This window comes from Saccopteryx bilineata, chromosome 6, assembly GCF_036850765.1.
Source record: "Saccopteryx bilineata isolate mSacBil1 chromosome 6, mSacBil1_pri_phased_curated, whole genome shotgun sequence".
Classification (NCBI taxonomy): Eukaryota; Metazoa; Chordata; class Mammalia; order Chiroptera; family Emballonuridae; genus Saccopteryx; species Saccopteryx bilineata.
Window position 1 is genome coordinate 11,679,983 of NC_089495.1, and position 20,894 is coordinate 11,700,876.

Genomic DNA, 20,894 nt, shown 5'->3' on the forward strand with positions numbered 1-20,894 from the left:
AAGAGTTTTAACAAGCAGATTAAAGCCATCATAGAGGGTGACCTAGGAAAATACTTGGAGTCAGAAGTTTTAATAATTGGGCAAATGTATCTTATTTAAATTTGCCAAAGAAAAAAAAGAATATCAAGAATGATTTGAAAAATACGAGGAAACAGAGCAGGGAAGAAACTTGAAAGCAAGACCAGAATTATCTGTGTGATCCCTGGGCTCAAACCTCATTTTGTAAATAAAGTTTTATTGGAACACATCACACCCATTCATTTACATATTATCTATAGCGGGGCTACTTTACTCCTGGCTATAAAAGCAGTTGAAGAGTTGCAACTGGCTCTGTATGGCTCATAAAGCCTAAAATATTTATTGTCTTTATAAAATAAGTTTGCCAACCACTGTTAAAGTTCAATGAAAGCCTAAGGAAAGTCAAGAACATGTTTAAAAATGAGAACTAAAGCAATCCTATTAAGGATTGAATGAAGACATAAACTACATTATCTACTTTACAAGAAAGGCTCTAATTGATATGATGTTGTTGTCATTTGTGTGTTTGAACTTCTGGTTTTCTTGAGGTTTTTAATGATTAATTCTGTTGGCTTCTACACCAGCGTAAATTTAAACCAACCTGATAGTCTTGAGATTAAAATAGAATCTTGATGGTTTTGCAAAGAAAAAGTCCATGAAGATAACTTTGCCACAATATCCATCTGGGCAAGTGGGTAATCATCTTAGGGGAACTAGGTAGCCCTGGCCATGTAAGTACAGACAAGGAATGAAAAATGTTTTCTCAAGTTGCAGGAAGCCAGATTCATAACCATCCGTCACTTGCTCGGGCAAGTTACTGATGAACTCTGCAAAAAAATAACAAACAGTGTGTCCCTGCATCTTGGCTGTTGAACGTGATATTCTTTCTCTGATTGATGTTAGCAGAGAGGCTTGTAAAAATGCATTTCCAACTGATTAGTTCAGAAGGTGTCAATCTCATGCAGTTTTATGACCTGCAGACTACATGCCAGATGTACATTTGCTTTTTATAAACTAACAGAGATGAATGACTAAATTGGAGCGTTCCTCTTTGGCCACTGTGCCATAGATTGCCTGAGGGAAGACATGCTGGGAGTGTTGTTGGAGGAGAAGAGGAGAGTGGGGAGCTTTTAACCCTTAATTTACCTGATTAATGGAGATACAATGTAATACAGTACTTGCAAGTACTTTCTCTACTGAGTAGTTTCTATTCATGTTAAAGAATGAATATCAGGGAAGAACCTGCAAGACTATCAAATGTGTTAAACTGCTCTCCCAAGCGAATGCATTCTCAAGCCATAGAGTTTTATTTTTTTAGTTTTTTTTTTTAAGTCAGTAATGATATTGGGGAAATAGTTCAATAGACTACTACTTTTAAAAATCTGTCTTAATAACTGTGCTTCTCCTCCTTTGAAAGAGTTGGAGGAAAACCACACAGTATTCCATTATTATAAGATATTCTCATGAAAAATAAGGCTATAGTATAGTTTCATCTTTCTTCCACTAGAAATACTGAGAAATATTTGAACATTTTTCATCCTCATGGCCTTTGGCTAAGAAAGTAATATTTTGATAAATTCATATTAAATTTCAAAGCTCAGTTTCATTTGATTTTATTAAAACATGGTTTTAAATTTTTTCAAAGGAATAATGTGCAGTTTCAAACAATTAACTACACATGTTTAGAACTGTAACAGACATCTGCATGAAAATCTATCATAAGGAAACAATATGTAATAAGATCTGCCTATTGGAAATTCCATACATTTTCATGTGTATAGGAATTGTGGTAACAAAAAAGTTAAAATATTAATGTGAAAAGAATCTAACACCATAAATTTAAGTATTCCTCTATTAACCTTTTCCTTTGAACTACAAGTAAAATAATAAGATTTTTAGTCACTGTCTCTAGATAAACTTAAGTCCTTTCGGTTTCAAATGACAGAAAAATCCAACCCAAACAAGTGTAGGAAAAAGGGAATTTCTTTGCTTCTAGAACTGAAAAGCCCAGGAGGTCAGGTGCAGCTTATGGCAAAAACCCCCCAAAATGTTGTTTATTCTCCTCAGCTCTGAGCTCTGCTCCTTTGGGGGGCGGGGCTCCATTCCCAGGTCCCAGGGGGGTTCCAACCTAACAGTAGCTCCAAGCTGGTGGGGGTTGGGGGAGGGGGTCATTCTCAGCTAGCTCCTGAAATTCACCCTGGTTAGACAAGTGAGGTCATACGCACATTTCTGATCCAAACACAAGGGAAATAGGCACCGGACTGAGAGTCGGGGAGGGTGGAGACCCAAATGGGAACGTAGAGCTGTTGCCCAAAGAAGGGGAAATGGGCCTTGGGAGAAATCACAAGCGTTCACTACATTCTTCTTCAGGTGGACCAAACACCGTAAGGACACTGAGCCAGGACCCGTGACCTCTGTTTCTTACCTCACCGGGGTCGTCGTTGACCTACTTCTAGACTGAGCAGTACGATTCAGTTCAGTTTGCTCACTTTTGTCTCCGCTCACTGTCAGACAATGGAGAGACAAGCTTATATTCTGTTAGTAAGAGTAGCCTAGAGCAAAAAGGAAAATGGCTAGTGTGGTTTAAAAAAACAAACAGACAAGGGTTATTTAAAAGCACTTGTGTAAATAAAATATATAGGTCAACTAGATATTTTCAACTGAGTTTGCCATAGTGGAGTCTCACCGTGACCCTGACACTTAGGTTTGAAGATTTTAAAACTATTTTGTCAGTTCCCCCAAGTTCGATTCAAGTCTTCAAAAACCAGTGTTTTTATTCATCTATACTGAGAAATGCAGTTGGCAAGCAGATGAAAAAATTTGTGTATCAACTGTGAAAAATGAGCTTAAATGATCGTATCAACCCATCATAACCTGACACTTACCCACCTATGGATTGGTTTACATGTTTCAAACAAAATAACTCGTATGGACCGTTGAATGTGGTTTCCTTCTGATATTCTTGCAGAAGGTACTGGCAAAGTCTTTCTATCTATGACTCTATATCACCAACAGTTTGTCCTAGTTTCTCATAATTTCCAGTATTATGGTTTATTTACATTTGCCCCATTTTAAATGATCACCTCTGTTTTAGGGAGGCATACCAAGCGCTCAGGCAGAGCCAGATTAAGGTTGGTTGAAGCCCCGGACATAGAAGAAAATATTGGGCCCCTTACATTAGAAAAAAGTGTCAAGTTGGGGTTTTGCGTGGCCCTTCAGAAGTCGGGGCCCGGGGCGTGTGCCCAGTGTGCCCGCCGTTAAATCCGCCTCGGGCTCAGGCTCCTGTTTAAACTTGATAAATGCCTTGATTTTATTTGAAACACATTTCTATCTTCCTTGGGAGAGCAATTTCTTGATGGGCGATTGACAGACCTCATCTATCGTGTGTTGACTGGTATTGGCCTCACTTCACAGACTGTTATTTTCTGTCCCTTTTCCAAATTAGAACTTCACCCTAAGGAGATGCCTCGCCATTCGCCATACACACTTACTATGTTAATGCCTGGTGCATTTTCTCTAAAATGTAGAAGGCTTGAGTAATTATACTTAACAGTAATCCCTCTTACTTCACACTACTGATAGACTGTTCTAATTAGTGATTTTTTAATTTTTTACTCAGAATCAACATATGATTCTTTTCAGCCATCTCCAATCTAAACATGTACTTTATACAAAAGCAGCTGCAACAATTGTGTTTATATTTCATCTGTTCCCAAAAAGTATATACCTCATAGGAGTTATTCTCAGATGGCGGGTGGAGTATGGGGGACAAATCGTTCCATGTGAAAAAAAATTGGCCAACACACAAAACGTCCTCCACATCACGGCTTAGGAAGGGGAACTCTCTTACTGGTTTGCATTTCTCTCCGCAGATGGGCTCATTGACTGTATGGATCCTGACTGCTGTTTACAGAGCTCCTGCCAAAATCAGCCCTACTGCCGTGGGTTGCCTGATCCTCAGGATATCATTAGCCAAAGCTTACAGTCGCCGTCTCAGCAAGCTGCCAAATCCTTCTATGATCGAATCAGTTTTCTTATAGGATCGGATAGCACCCATGTTATACCTGGACAGAGTCCTTTCAACAAGAGGTTAATGCATCTTTTCCTTATATAGATTCAGAGCAATATCAATAGTTACCTGAATGCTGATGACTGTGAATATGAGGAAAGGGCTTTATTTCTTTTTATTTTTATTTATTTATTTTTTAAGTGAAAGGCAAGGAGATAGTGAGACAGACTCCCACATGCACCTCAACTGGGATCCACCCAGCAACCCCCATCTGGGGCCAATGCTTGAATCAGTTGAGCTATTTTGAGTGCCTGAGGCCAATACACTTGGACCAACAGAGCTATCCTTAGCACCCAGGGCCACGCTTAAACCAATTGAGCTGCTGGCTGTAGGAGGGGAAGAGGGACAGAATGGGGAAAGGGAGGGAGATGAAGAGAAGCAGTTGGTTGCTTCTCCTGTGTGCCCTGACTGGGAACCAAGCCTGGGACATCTGCACACAGGGCCAATGCTCTGTCCACTCAGCCAACCAGCCAGGGCCAAAAGTGCTTTTTTTTTAGACATAGTTCCTTCTCTTTCGGCAAATTCTCCACTAAACTTTGCATTTCAAGCTTTTTTTGACACAGTCCACGTAATTTGTCAACTTCAGTGCCTGTGACATAACAGGACATCCCATTTAGGAGTCAATAAATCTTCACCGAACTAGTTAGCACTGTTGGAAATGTATCCAGAGAAGCAATGAAAAGACCCCAAAAGGCAAAAGCGAGGTGCCTTTTTTTTTTTTTTAGCTGCGCTCACTAAATAATGTAAATTATGAATGAATGGAATGGAACTGTTAACGGCCAGGCAGTAAGAGCCCATAAGCTGTGTGAGCGGTGCCTTACGGCGCAGTAATGACCTGAGACTAAACCAGTAAGTGGAAGCAGGTGTCTCGCGTCTCACTGAGCCGAGCAGATGATTTACGGTCGAACTCCTGGGTCTGCAGGCGTTTCACGGCACTAATGCGGTAAGACCCAGCCGCTGATTGAAAGTTGTTGCCCACGTGTTCTTTATGGCCCCCCCCTTAAAGCTTGTGCTTTGTGGTCCCTGCAGATTTACGGATCACCTCAGAATTAATTAGAAAGTATACCTACCCTCATGTAAGCACCAGACATATGACTTATGAAAAAAAAAAAAAAGAGCCAGTTTTATACTTATAAAAATTCATCTCTATTACATATTTGGTTCAGATAACTGCAAAACCAGATCGCCACAGATTAAAACCCTAGGGTAGAACTCTCGGCATCGAGAGATCATGAACTACATTGAATTCAAAGGGACATTGTCTCGGGAGTGTTTCGGGTCTGGTTTTTGTGAGGAATGGCTGTGTGTGATGCTGTTATTTTATCCTGAGCTTGAATTATCTCGACATCACGACAATGTTGGCCCGAGAAGACCAACGTTCACTCTGACTCTTCTGCATTTCTCATAGCCTTGCATCCGTCATCCGAGGCCAAGTACTAACTGCTGATGGAACTCCGCTTATTGGAGTCAACGTCTCGTTTTTCCATTACCCAGAATATGGATATACTATTACCCGGCAGGATGGAATGTGAGTTAGTCCCAATGCACTGGCTCTGTTTGAAGCATTCTCAATATTTAAGAACTAGACATTCTTATGTCACTCACCGTGTTGTGTTTTCCCTTGTAATATAGAAACGCAGTAACTCTCAGACTCCAGAAATCTGTGACAGTATATGCCGCAGAAACTCAGAGTCACACATTCACATTGTGTTGTGGTTTGGTAGGAGAATGTTCTTTGTCCTTGAGGGTTCTGGTCGAGCTATTTAGGAGTGATGTTGTATACTGTGTACAACTTAAGCTCGGATGATTCTGGAAAAGGAGTAGATAGGTGGACAATAAAGTTAATTTAGAAAAGTGTTAATAAATTGATAGATCTGAGTAAAGGGTATGTGAGTGTTCATTGGATAATTTCTTTAATATCCCTATAGATTTGAAACACTAGTATAAAAGTTGGGAGACAAAGTTGATTTGATTTGGAGAGCACTTTTATTAATGTAAGGAGGTTGAATTAAATTAATTCGGGAGCCATGGTCTGAGACCCAGATGAGTCACTAAGTATGTCTTGTTTTCCTCAGGTTTGACTTGGTGGCAAACGGCGGGGCGTCTCTGACCCTGGTGTTTGAGCGGTCCCCGTTCCTCACTCAGTACCACACCGTGTGGATTCCCTGGAACGTCTTCTATGTGATGGACACCCTCGTCATGAAGAAAGAGGAGAACGACATCCCCAGCTGTGATCTGAGTGGGTTTGTGCGGCCAAACCCCATCATTGTGTCGTCACCCCTGTCCACTTTTTTCAGATCGTCCCCTGAGGACAGTCCCATTATTCCTGAGACACAGGTAGGTGTTCTAGCAGACAGTGCTTTTAAATTAACCCTTTCCAGATCGTGTGGTTTCCAAACGAATATTTCAAAAGGACTGCAGAGCTCTAGTGCTCTCCCAAATCGTTCTGTAGACTGAACTGCAGAATGGGGGGGGGGGGGGTGCACATGAGCACTAAATAGGTATTGTTATCGTAGGCTGTCTGTTTCTTAAAGATATATTCAAAACACTTTTTCTTCAGGCTATACCTGTATGTATTTATTTGTTGTAGACAGATGGGAAAACCACTTCAACTCAATAGCCAATAACATCTTTGCTCATTTATTCATTCATTGGAAAAAGTTTTAGTGCCTATCAGTGCCAGACCTCCTGACTGAGTTTGTACAAGCACTATTGCACATGGTCATTTCAATCAATAACTTACCATTTAATATTACTGTAAGTAAAAAAAAAAAAAAAATGTGTTAGAAAAGATTATTTTTGACAGAAAGGGTTCATTAATTTTTCCAAGATAATTATTTTTAAAACCTGATCTGTCTTCAGCTGTGTAATTTGTAATTCATAGAGCCCTAGTCTCTACAAGTTGAAATAAAAACTTAGAATTTTCTTTAAAATAGCCATATTTTCACGATTCATGTTTATCTATTGAAATATCTGGGCACTGTTTTCTTTCCTGTATGTTTTCAATTAGAAATCGTTTCAGGTCTTAAAGGCCAGACATTTGGTTTAGTAATAATGGACTGTATTCATAGGTAGCTTAGTAAAAATACGTGGTCTTTAGAATACCGCCACTCAGAGCACCTTTGTCCCAGGCACTCCTCAGAGAGTTCTTGCGTCCTGTCCGGCACCGGGCACTGTGGGGAGGGCGCGGGTCAGTAGGTGAGTCGGATGAGGCCACTGCCCTCACAGGCTTTATCAGCAGACGTGTAAATAGATGTCAGGATGTGAATAAGATTTATTTTTTTAAAAAAATAAAGCAGGGTAAAGCAGATGGAGGGCACTTTTATAAAAGCGTGGTTTGGGAAGCTCTCTTTGATACCGTAGTAATTCAGCAGAAACTATTAAGTGAACGAATAAACCCTAAAATAGAAGCATTCCTGGCAGAGCAAAGAGCAAGTTCAAGTGCTCAGAAGGAAGAGCTTGCTTTGCCTGTTCGAGGAATGGCAGAGTGGCCAGCAGGTGTGGCTGGAGTAGGGAAGGTCACGGTACACAGATCACAAATCACTGGAGACCATGGCAAGGGTGAGAACTTCTGTCTTTGAGTAATTGGAAGCCACTGGAGGTTGAGACAAGGAGGCCGGTCAGGAGGCAATCTCAGCAGTCCACAGAAGAACCGATGGTGGCCTGGACATAGGTGCTTGGGGTTGAGGTGGTAAGGCGTGGCCGTGTAAGAGCGGAGTCCAGGGGAGAGGTAGGAAGTCAAGATGTAAATTTGGGGAGTCATCAGCATCTCATAGTTCTACTTAAGGCATAGGGTGAGGATGTGCAGAGAGAGATTAGAGGGGGAGAGCCAAGAAGTTCTAGGATAACAACACATGGACAATTGCTGACAGGCAGATAGGATGCAGGAAAGACGCTTCATTCATTTACTGCATAACTTCCAGCAGACTTGGAGCTGAAGCTTTAATACCTTTGCTGTAACCTGTTCAACTTACTACGTCCTCCCCAGGGTCCACCTTGCAGTGACTGAACTCCTGGGCCATTCCTAAAATAGACTTAACCTAGAGGCTTGTGTCTGTGTACGGGCGGCGGATTTCTAGCCAACCAGGTCACTGAAATAGGTTTCAAACAGTCAACAATTCCAGGAATACAAGAAGGGTTTTTGTGTTTTTCTTTTCCATTCCATCATATAAACAGTAGATATTTAGCCAGATTTACTGAGAGCCTATTATGTACAAGGTCCTCTGCTAGCATAAAAAGAATAGGAAGATATGCACCCTGCTAGGCTCAATATGATAAAGGTTTGATGGGAGAAACGCAAATGTTCAAAAGAGAGGCCAGTTCCAACAGAAGCCAGAGAAAGCATCACTGAGGAAGTTAGCCTGAAGTGGGAGGAAAGAATATTCCAGATTGAAGGAAATGTGTGAGCAACCCTGTGGTGGTAAAAATAAACACTGTTGTATGAACACTGATGAACAGATTAAATGCAGGGCCCGCAAGGGGAAAGATCGGGGCCAGATTATGAATGACCCTCAAACACCGAACAGCGGGGACCTTGAATTCTTTAGGCAATAAGGAACCAGGGGACCACGGAAGTCTGTGCAGCAGGTCTCTAGAGCTAACTCAAGTGACCAAATGCATAATGGACACCAAGAGATGGAGGGATCAGTGACCAGGCCAGCGTTCACCGTGTTTCCATTCGCATCCAGCGCACAGATGGAGAGGGCCCAACAATCACAGCGGTGGTGGAAATGGAGAAGAGGGAATGAATTAGACAGACATTTGGAAGGTAAAATTGGCAGGAAGCAGCTTCTCACTGAATGTTTAACGGGGTCCAGAATGAGACTTAGAGGCTGTGCAGCTGCCAGAAGTCGGCTGAGTGCTTCGTTTTCCCCTCTGGCTGGATCGACTTGACCCACTAACGCAAAAGAACATGGTCAAGTCAAATTACATAGGAGGAACACACGTTTTCATGAAATAAGTCACAGATATTTGTTCTACGAAAGGAGGTCACCGAGGGTAAAGACAATAATCAGTTCTTAAAATTAGGATACCACATGATATTTTGAAATAGAGAAGCAATTCCTAGAAGGTCACAGGAAGTATGTTAATAATGTAAGATTGCCTTCCATATAAGAAACCTATCAAATTTATGAGAAATCATTTTGAAAATAAGAGGAAATGAAGTTTATGCTTCGGGTTTCAGTTACTCGTATTTCCAGGACCACGCAGGAGTCACAAACTCTGTTTTTCTAACTAAAAACATTGAGACCTCACCGCAGTGATGGGAGAAGAATGGATTCTGTTTCGTTTGTTCACCTTATACCCTTCAGTCCAACAGCAGTTACTGTCCATCTTAAATGCAGTGGTCTCCCTCAGTCTAATAGAGCTCTGAAAAGTTTCTATATGTTCAAAAACTATTTTGCTCAAGACAGTCTGTGGCTGAACTCAGCCGATACGTTTGGTAAAGAAACCCCGACTGTAATAAGTTTGTCTGTCTATTAAAGTAGACCCATGCCTTCTTCATCTGTTCATGTGCGTCATCACGTACCTCTCCGTGCTGACACTGATCACACACCAGAAGGGAAGTCCTAGTTTGTTCTTCTGTGCTCCTTCCTGCTGTTCTTCTCCGTTGGAACTGACAGCTGTACCCTAGGCAACAAGGGTTCTTACCTGGGTTGTGAAAATTGGGAGATGGCAAACATGTATCATTCCCATGATCTGTGTGTGAGTAGTCAGGGAAAGACACTTCCGAGCTCTGAGTCACTATGCTATTTTCTGACATGAAAAAGCAATCCTTTATAGTCTGTATAACAAATCATGGGAGGGCAGTGTGAGGAAACCTCTGAAAACACTGTGATTTTCAGTAGAGAAAGAAGTGATGTCTGGGACGGGTTCTGGGATGTCGACAGCCCTGCTCTGTGCCGTCCGCGTCGTGAGCCCATGAAGAGCTATCACTACTAGCTAAACTCATAGGAGCGTTAGTAAAGAGAATCTGAGTTGTTTAGGAAGACTTATATATACTGCATATAATATATTTTTCAAAATACCTAAGTAATGTTTTGGTGTAATGTATTTTGCATACATCAGCATAAATTTGTTGGCAATTCATTGAGCTACTCACATTGATGGGTAAATTGTAGGGTTAAGAATATGATTTTTTTTTTTTAGTGTATCAAGTAGAAAATGCTTTCACAGGTAATTATATTAAATTTTTACAGTTCGGTTTCAGTTCAAAAAGTATATATTGAGTGTCCATTTTATGCATTCAATAACATTAGTTGTTCATGGAGGGAAATTTTGCACAGCTTTAAACTATTAATTCATTTACCTCCATATCAAAAATCAGGGGTGAGTCCTGGCTCAGAGTTTAATGATACAAATGCGCTATTATCATGTTACTTTCAACCTGGCTGTGGAATTTGCTACAGTGTAAGCCACATGAATTGGGTCGTTTTTGTTATCATTCATGTCTTGGTAATCTGTGACCAGTCAGCTGATGAGGCCACAGCAGAGGTTTGACCCCTGGTTGAGCCAGCTGGCAGGGGCCGGACTTTGGCCGAGACCACATCCCTGTTCTGAGCAGCCATCTTACGAATGTCTGCTCCCGTTCCAGGGTGATGGGGTGGAAGCTGGGTTAGTGAGAACCCACTGCGGCTCTAGACGGGCAGGTCTGCGTGACAAGCCTGATGGGCAGTCGCAGTGTCACCTGTACGAGGGGTAGCACCTGAGGTGTGACTAACTCAGGATAAATGGCAAAGAGTTTTTAGGAGGAGGACTTGGGGTTGGCAGCAGAGCTGTTTCTAACTGTTGACTACGCCAACAGCTCAGATGGGTATGTTATGTACAGTGACCCTCGTGGCTCAAGTTGCTCTAATCCCCTGGTTGGCAAACTGCGGCTCGCGAGCCACATGCGGCTCTTTGGTCCCTTGAGTGTGGCTCTTCCACAAAATACCACATGCAGGCACTACCTCGATAAGGAATGTACCTACCTATATAGTTTAAGTTAAAAAAAATTTGGCTCTGGCCTGACCTGTGGTGGCGCAGTGGATAAAGCGTTGACCTGGAAATGCTGAGGTCACCGGTTCGAAACCCTGGGCTTGCCTGGTCAAGGCACATATGGGAGTTGATGCTTCCAGCTTCTCCCCCCTTCTCTCTCTCTGTCTCTCCTCTCTCTCTCTCTCTCTCTCTCTCTGTCTCTCCCTCTCCTCTCTAAAATGAATAAATAAAAAAATAAATAAACTTTGAAAAAAAAAAAAATTTGGCTCTGAAAAGAAATTTCAGTCGTTGTACTGTTGATATTTGGCTCTGTTGACTAATGAGTTTGCCGGCCACTGCTCTAATCGGTTCTTTTAAATACCGTATTTCTCCATGTATAAGATGCTCCTACATATAAGATGCATCTTAATTTTGGGGCCCAAAATGTGGAGGGAAAAAAGTATTATATAAAGTTATTGAACTCAAGTTTTAGGCATCATAAAATTCATACAACTCCTCATCCATGTGAAAAAAGCAGGAAATACAAGTAAAAAAAATCTACAACCAAGGTATAAGACGCACCCAGTTTTGAGACCCCAAATTTTTTGGAAAAAGGTATGTCTTATACATGGGAGAATACGGTACCTTTTCTCTCGTCGTTGTGCATGACCACAGCGTGGGGCTTTCTCTCTATTCACACCTAGGTGCTCCACGAAGAAACCACCATTCCAGGGACAGATCTGAAGCTTTCGTACTTGAGCTCCAGAGCGGCCGGCTACAAGTCAGTTCTCAAGATCACCATGACCCAGTCTGTAATACCATTCAACCTGATGAAGGTCCACCTTATGGTCGCGGTAGTAGGGAGGCTCTTTCAAAAGTGGTTTCCTGCCTCACCAAACTTGGCCTATACCTTCATATGGGATAAAACAGATGCATACAACCAGAAGGTCTACGGTCTGTCTGAAGCTGTTGGTAAGTTCCATATAAACATATTCTGCATCAAAAAAATAAAATTGTCTTGATTCAAAGCTAATCTAAAAACAATTGTAACTCGTGGAAACCAGTGGATGGACAGAGAGGCAGAAGGCTTGTCACAGGAAGTCACACGCTGGTGGGTTAGACGGACCATGGGAAAAAGGAATGTATGCCATCAGAGGAGGAAGTGTCATTATTTCTGGCGGAAATTATACTTAGAATAATGTTCTGGATGAGATTTCAGGTTGTCATAGTTTTCATACTTTTTCTTTTATTGTGGCCCTTCCTCTTTTTATTTTCTTCTTTTCTTTAAAATTTTATCTCCTTAGCTTTTTTTTTACCTTTTTAAATGTTTTTCTGTATCTAACAACTAGTGTGGTTTCAGTTCGTAGTGATGTTTAGCAGGGTATCAGACAACATTTAAATGCCTAGAGATTATTTTAGCTCTTTTTTACTAGAAGGACCAGTCAGTCCAAGGAAAGGATATTCGTAAAATATCAGTAATATTGGTTGTTTCACTGGGTGACTGGACAGTGTAATCAAAGTTTGACATGTTGAGATTTACGTATGTAGTGTAGCGTCAAACTCAAGCTCAGAACATCAGAAACTAAGGTTAGCATGTGCTTCCTTCTGTGAGGTTTTTTTGTTTTTTGTTTTTTTGTATTTTTCTGAAGTTGGAAACGGGGAGGCAGTCAGACCGACTCCCGCATGCGCCTGACCGGGATCCACCTGGCACGCCCACCAAGGGGCGATGCTCTGCCCATCTTGGGGCGTCGCTCTGCCGCAACCAGAGCTGTTCTAGTGCCTGAGACAGAGGCCACAGAGCCATCCTCAGCGCCCGGACAAACTTTGCTCCAATGGAGCCTTGGCTGCGGGAGGGGAAGAGAGAGACAGAGAGGAAGGAGAGGGGGAGGGGTGGAGAAGCAGATGGGCATTTCTCCTGTGTGCCCTGGCCGGAATCGAACCCGGGACTCCTACACGCCAGGCCAATGCTCTACCACTGAGCCAACCGGCCAGGGCCTTCTATGAGTTTTTACTATAAGAAACATTGTATTCTAAAGTTAATATATTAAATTAACATATCAATCAGATAATTGTCACATCTCTCTTCACTGTGCTCTAAATTTTAAAATCCATGTCTCGTTCTCAATCTGAGATATTTCTTTTGTGATTTGTTTGCATTAATTTGCTGTTAATTTTATTGTTCATTCCTGATAATGTGAATATAATAGCACAATATGGCTGTCTTCATTGCTGTATTGAATCTTACTTATTGCAAATATTTTCCATAACTTAATACTCTTGGAAACTAAATAGCTCTAATAATTCAAGTAGCAAATATGATTTTTAGTTATCATCTGATCACCATTTGAGGCTGATTTACCAGATCTAATTACTCGATCTAATTATTTAACCCATTGCCCAACTGGAACTTCATTTTGTGCTGTAAACCCCCAAAGAGTAGTGTGTTAAAAAAAAAAATACTAGTTTTCTATTAAAGCAGTACAAAAATAATATTTGAAGATCTATTTTTTTTTTTTTACAAAAACATCTTTTACTTGATCCAATCTTCTCATATGGAAAAATTAACTACTATAAATAAATAGAAATATGGTCTCAGGACACAATTGTGAGAAAAAAAATCAGTTCTACAAAAATAATAAAACAAATTGTATTTCCACTGGCATTGACAAGATAAACTATGATTTGTCTTGATTCCAGTGTCAGTTGGATATGAGTACGAGTCGTGTCTGGACCTGACTCTGTGGGAAAAGAGGACCGCCATTTTGCAAGGCTATGAACTAGATGCTTCCAACATGGGTGGTTGGACACTGGATAAGCATCATGTGCTGGATGTTCAGAATGGTAAGATCTGGTTCACGGGTAGTTAACATTGCTCACTTTCCAGTTGATTGTAGATTGCAACATTTTATTCTATGTATGTCATAGGATTAGAATTAGTGGGAAAAAATAAGGTTATACAATTGACCCTTGAAGAACATGGGGGATAGGGGCACCAATCCCCTGCACAGTGAAAAGTCTGTATAAAACTTTTGACTCCCAAAAAACTCAATTACTAATAGGCTGTTGACCAGAAGCCTTACTGATAACATAAACAGTCAATTAACATATATGTTGCCTGCAATTATGTATATTATATAATTATATATGTATTATATAATTGTATTCTTACAATAAAGTCAACTAAAGTAAAGAAAATCTTATTAAGAAAACCGTAAGAGAGGGAAAATACATTTACATTACTATACGTATTTATTAGAAAATAATCTATGTATAAGTGGACCCAGGCAGTTTAAACCCATGTTCAAGGGTCAACTTTTGAAGTCTGTAAAAGCTTTAAGTGGGAACTACATAATACTCTTCTAACAAATTTTTAAATGCTCACCACTAAAATAGTTTCCCCATTAGAATGCAAGTGGCTGACTTTGGTGCTGCGCTGAAAGGTGTCTTCAGCACAGACTGAGCCGGGGTGTCTAATTCTGTGGGAAGCCGATGAGTTGATCTGAAGTGCTTTCGAAAGGTTCACCCAAAATGGGGGGATTCTGTTTAAGTAAAGAAAAAATAAAAATCCATGTTACTTTACCAAAATATTTTTCTAATAGATGTTAATCCTTAGGTCATTAGTCTATTCTGAGTATCTAGATGTTTTTTCAGTTATTCTTAGAAAACTTACAGTGTATTTGAAAAAAAATATGTAGTTATATACCAATTGGGATATATATATATACTGTTATTTGACTTTTCAAATATTAGGGGGAAAAATCAATGAACAATCGCAAGAATCCAGAATAAAACTTATAGTATACTTTATAATACAGGTGAAAGAACAAACACATTTTAGCATAAACTAAAAGAAATAAATTTGTGACAAAAATATGACTAGCTTAATCTCATAACTAATATTATTTATACTAAAAAAGTTGTTATCTTTACATTTTGTCCACATGCTGCTACTCTTCAGATCATTTATAAGTGCTTTGCTAGAAAAGCCTACTCTTACAGTAGCTTATTCTAGACTCCTATCTGAAAGCCTGCCACGCTAGAAATTCCACTGTCCTTTTACAAATAGCCATGTACAAATATTGATGAAATAATCTGTCTTTGACCTTGCAGAGGTTCTTGGTCAGTTCAGAATGTTGAATTTAGCACTTAGTAAATATTGGACTATGATTAAGGGTCACTTTTTCAGATTAGTGTTGGTATGATGTTCATTCTTATTTTTGAAAATGTATTCAATTTTGAGAGAATACATTTTAAACCTCCAAATATACTAAACCTAAAGCAGTTTCCAAGCCAGTGCTTGAAACTTACCACCGGAAGGAAATAGTACTGAGCAAATCAGTAGTAAGGGGGAAGAAACCCGAAATATCCTTCCGACGGTTCCTATTTTATGAGTACTAAGCTCTGCGCCCTTTCTAACTGTGCCTTGGGCATCAGGTTGTAGTTCAGTTTGCTACCCGAAGTTTGGGAGCAGAGCCAATAACTAGTGCCCCGTGCAGCACACACTTTGGAAAAAGGAGGCGCCCAACGAAGGAGGATGCTGCCTGTGTTCTGCCTCATCGTCACGGTGTCTGAGCAGGGGTAGCCTCCTGTGGGGTGTTAGTGACACAAGGCCTCATCATAAAGCCATGTGTCAACCATACTGGTTGCTGCTCTTGATTAAATCATTTAAATTATATTTCACCCTGTCTGACATAATGCACCACACCTTCAGAAGTTCTATACAAACAACACTGGGGAAAACCTCTCTAGACGCATTTTAGTCATTTATTTTTATTAAATGAGAGGTAGGGAGGCAGAGACAGACTCCCGTATGCGCCCTGACCAGGATCCACCCAGCAATCACCTACCAGGCAATGCTCTGCCTAAGTTACTGCGTTGTTGCTGGGCAACCAAGCTATTTTAGGGCCTGAGGGCAAAGCCATGGAACCATCCTCAGCACCTATTTGAGCCATGGCTGCAAGAGGGGAAGAGAGAGGATTGGGGGAGGGGTGGAGAAACAGATAGGTGCTTCTCCTGTATGCCCTTGACCAGGAATCAAACCTGGGACTTCCACACGCTGGGTGAACGCTCTTTCGCTTAGCCAACCAGCCAAGGCCAGCATTTTAGTTATTATGAGAATATAGGGTAAAGCCAATAGTCAGCTAGGCCTAGGATTTCACCCAAGCAAGTATACAACTATAGGGAAACTATGAGCACAGAGCTCCAGGAAAGCTCATACCTCTGTAATTCAATGCTGTTATGATACCCAACACTCAGAATAGTATTCCGATGGGTTAAGAAACCCATAGATATTCTGCATATATATGATAAAAATACACATACACACACACACACACACTACCAGAATCAGAATAATACATAGTTAGCTTTTATTAAAATATCAGCTCAAACGTAAAAACTGGGCTGCCCAAAAAATTTCTGTCCTCCAAAAAAATGTTATAAATTATCAAATATATGTTACTTTGGAATGCGAGATAACCTATTTGTGGAGTGAACTGAATGTGATTTCAAATTTTATCCAAGAACAGTTTGACAAGTAGTGGCTTTTCAAAGTGACATGTGTCTAATTGAATAAACAAAGTGATTTGTAACCATGACAGGGTGGATGAGCTATGAAAATATATTAAGGAAGAAGGGAAGGCAGAAACGCAGACAGTGACAGGTGTTTGTGCGGGCACACTGGAACATGGAAATAAATATTCTAACGTTCATCTTTCTAGTCTGTCAAAATAGAGGAGAATCGTGAAAGACCAATCATTCAAAGTAATGACTGAATAAGTCAATCGCAGTCAGACATAGGCTGGCTCGTAGGATTCTTCTGATGAAAATTACAGAACTGGCCCTGATAGGAAATTAGAGTTCCGTAATTGTCAAATAACATAAATCACAGAAAGAAGGCTCTTAAGTATCATTCATGTACTCTTTGAATATTCAAGGCAAAATGCATCTACCTGATGTTATGATCTAGCCTTATTTAGCTGATTTTTTGGTTAAATAGGAATAAACCTGTTTTATCTTTCCTAATTTCCTATGTAAATTTGCTATGATTGTTATATCACCCAAACAGCAGAGCATTAAAGCATTAAAAAAAAAAAAAGTAATCCTAGAACTCAGCTAAAATGTGCTGAGCTGTAAGGGGAACATAATTATTTTGATCTCCCCTTCACTGTAAAATTATCCCAAAGTGGGAGGAAAAAGTACTTTCTTAAGTTACCTGTTTATACTTCCATGGGACTAATTATTTTTTAACAGTTTAGCTGCTAAATATTTAAGCGTTGGCTTGGAGAACTGCTTGAAATGTAGAACATTCAATAAACACAATATGTACAGCTCTGAACTTGAAGCAGCCGGGGGTTTACACAGATAACACACCGGGAAGGGTCGTGAATAGTGTGGAAAAAGGACAGCTGACCAGGCAGTGTCCAGCAGACCAGGATGGACCGCTGACCTACATATGATAATGACATATGCATAAAATTAGACTCTCAACTCAAATCTACTTTCTAACTATGAAAATAGATATTTAATATTTATTTGGTATATTTTTACACAGCTTTTCATTGAAGACCATAAAGGAGCAAGTTAGCATTCTGTCTCCTTAAAATTATTGGCACACACTTTCATGCCGTAAAGGAGAAATCACTTGAAATTTTGAATAACTGTAGGTATATGCCTTCTTATATCAGACAAGGGTATAAGCAAAAAGAATATTCTTTGATAGCATAGTAGAATGTTGGAGGTTTGCTATATTATTTCCTTTGTTTTCCTTAAAATATTTTTCATTTAAAGAAATAATAATAGACTCATAAGAAAGAAATTCATGTTATGGTGTACATTATTATTAATTGGATGAATGTATAGTATTTTCAACATCATTTAACAATTAAGTAAATTTGTTATTCCTTAAAAAACATTATGGAGAGCCTGGGTCTCCAATGTGGTTGCACATAGGATCATCTGGAGAGGTTTCTAAACTCTCAACACCAAGGCTGTGCCCCACACCAGTGAAATCAGACTCTCTTGGCAGTGACAGCTCTCCAGTCAGGACCGATGTGTAAGCCGAGTTTGAGAATCACTGATGTTGAGAATTCAGGTTTTTAGCTTTTCTTGTTAGTCCTTTGTTTCTTTCACCAGACATTCTTCAGATGCTAACAGACAGCATCTTTTGTATACACCTGATGCGTTTTGTCGTGTGATATTTCACACTAGCTAATTAATTGGAAGGAGTTCTTTCCAGCAGAACGTTATGCAGGTTTTTCCAAAAATGGCACTGGGTTGTACTTAGCGCTGTCGTGAACCCGTTTGCTTTCCTCCCCTCGCCCCGTCTGGCTGTGAGAAAACGTGTTTCGTCTCCTCCAGGAATCCTCTACAAGGGAAATGGGGAGAACCAGTTCATCTCCCAGCAGCCTCCCGTCGTCAGCAGCATCATGGGCAACGGGCGGAGACGCAGCATCTCCTGCCCGAGCTGCAATGGGCAAGCGGATGGGAACAAACTCCTGGCCCCGGTGGCGCTGGCTTGTGGGATCGACGGCAGCCTTTACGTGGGGGATTTCAACTACGTTCGCAGGATATTCCCCTCCGGGAACGTGACCAGCGTCTTAGAACTAAGGTAGGTCTTTCCTTCATCTGAGATTTTAACAAAGGCTAAAACATGCCATTGTGGGGCGGGGGGGGGGGGGGGAGGTGTTAAATCTAATGTCCTTATTTATTTATTTAAACATGGCTTCCCAATGTTTTAAATTCTCCCTAGGAAAAAAAAGTTAGATTCTTGGTTCAAGTTAGGAAAAATACAACATGTGTATATTTTGCTGTAAATATATAAACAAGTATAAAGTCACCTAACATATAAAATATCTCACTAATTCTAGTGACTTTTCTATTCTCCAGTAGGATAAAACTATACTTTTTAAATCTCTTTAGTTGTCTTTACCTTGTGATATAGACATTACTTTTATTTCGTAGTGGTTGAAATCAAGGCATAAAACATTTTTCTACAACTTTTCAACATTATTAGCCATAATGGCAATAGTTAAGTAATAAATTGTCTTTGCTTTGTTCACTTAAGTGTACTTATCAAAATCATTCTATTCTGTAAATTATTTGATAAGCCTTGACCTTTTGTTTCCACTGTTCTCTGCTAACGTTGGCAGTTTTTCATACAAATAATTAAAATCTCAGCATTCAACTCGTTATATTTTAGAAACCCTTTCTAACTGTGCTTTTTTTCACCTTTTTTTATCTGCTTCCACCAAGAAATAAAGATTTTAGACATAGGTAAGCATCTTGCTTAAAGATTATCATCTATATCCAGTGTCCTGCTTATTTCTGTGTGATTCTCTGACATTGTTGTCTAAGAACATTTCATCATGAGAGAGGAAACTCGGTGTCACAGAACGTCTCAGGAATTTAAACCGCTTAATAAGCTAACATAATTATGCCAATTGGCAAAGTATATTATGTAATATAATCTGAAAAGTATTGTCAAGTTGATTAACTAAATCAATTTGTGACCAAAATTTATTATGATGGACATCATTGTATAACAAAAACAAAAATATGTCTAAACTTCAGTTACAGACTCCCGCACTCTAAGCCATAACACATAGAAGAAAAGTTGAAGCATAGGAGAGTTTAGTTTGACACACAGCCAGGAAAGATCTGGTTTATTGGGCCCTAAGCGTCTTCAATGGAGGGGACTCTATTCAAGAAAAAAAAAAAGAATCTCAAAATATTTTCCTTTGGCAAGTTTTTAAAAACATGAGATCGTGTGAACCTGCTGCCAGAGCCCTCCCTGGGCTTGGAAGGAACTCATACCGGAGAGGGGCCCTAAAGCTAACGCTTGTTTTATTAACGTCCCGGGCAACTTCCCGCTGCTGCAGTTGGTGTTTTCCTAAGTGGAGAGAGTTGCTAGATTTGAATTTGAAGAAGTAATGTTTTCACAGACATCCTATGGAGGAAAAGGCTGGCCTGGGAGCCCCAGGACGGATAGAGCTGAGGCAAACACAGAGGCTCAGGAGCCACTCGGGTTCCGTGTGCTGTGCCCACGGAGCTGGAGAAGACGCCAGCACAGCTTGGACAGGAGTGCTTCTGACTGAGAAGCTTCCCTCCAGACAGCGGGCAAGGGGCAGAGAGACCGTATGTTGTAAAATAAAGCTAGCAAAAGGCAAGTCGTAGTGGACGGCTAGATCCAGTTTGGCGATCCAGATAATCTAATGAAATGATATTGGATGGAAAAATTTGCAGTTGTTGATGGGAGAGCCCTGAGAGGAGGAGTCAGCACAGCCGCTCAAAACATCTGTGCAGAGGTCGACCACGAGGAAATACAAGCCGGAGTTCCGCGGGACCCATGTAGCTGTTGCATAGCGGTGTGAGTGGGCGTGGCCCCAGGACGTTTCCTGGAGACCTTTTGTTGATCTGGGACTGTCGGCTCATGGCTCAGTCACAGACGGAGATTAACAGGAAATGTCAACAGACCACTGAGCGGGCAGAGTTCTGTTAGAAACCGCAGCAGAATATCAGATTTTTTCCGGCCTTGCTTTTTTTGGTAACTGTGGAGGAAAGAGGAAAGACAAACAGCCGTGTGCACCAACTAGATGTGAAAAGGCTGGAGGCACCGCCGAAAACCTGGCAGAGCAGCGCCTTTGAACCCGCTGGCCCGCTGTGTGCCAGGCACGGTGCCGGACACTTCCCGCCCGCTACCGTGGACCACACCACAGTCCTCGCGGTGACCCGAGGGGCAACTGAGGCTCGGGAAGGTTGCCTGTCTTCCCCAAGATACAGAACTGAGAAAATGGGGTGCAGAGACTTGAACCCCAATGAGTGGGTATTTCTTCCACGGTGCCATAGCTGG

General features: G+C 40.8%; 1 protein-coding gene across 8 annotated transcripts in view; it reads left to right on the plus strand.

Moving 5' to 3' along the window:
* Positions 1 to 20,894, plus strand: part of TENM3 (teneurin transmembrane protein 3) — a 621,635-nt gene that overhangs the window by 550,714 nt on the left and 50,027 nt on the right. For 6 of the 8 annotated variants that reach the window (XM_066237373.1, XM_066237374.1, XM_066237375.1 and 3 more), the window contains 7 exons: positions 3,891 to 4,107; positions 5,496 to 5,615; positions 6,163 to 6,424; positions 11,749 to 12,016; positions 13,742 to 13,885; positions 18,404 to 18,653; positions 19,298 to 19,318. In XM_066237373.1, coding sequence (XP_066093470.1) covers positions 3,891 to 4,107; positions 5,496 to 5,615; positions 6,163 to 6,424; positions 11,749 to 12,016; positions 13,742 to 13,885; positions 18,404 to 18,653; positions 19,298 to 19,318 — 1,282 coding nt within the window. The remainder of the gene's footprint in view (positions 1 to 3,890; positions 4,108 to 5,495; positions 5,616 to 6,162; positions 6,425 to 11,748; positions 12,017 to 13,741; positions 13,886 to 18,403; positions 18,654 to 19,297; positions 19,319 to 20,894) is intronic. The other 2 variants (XM_066237376.1, XM_066237378.1) reach the window with 1 other exon arrangement.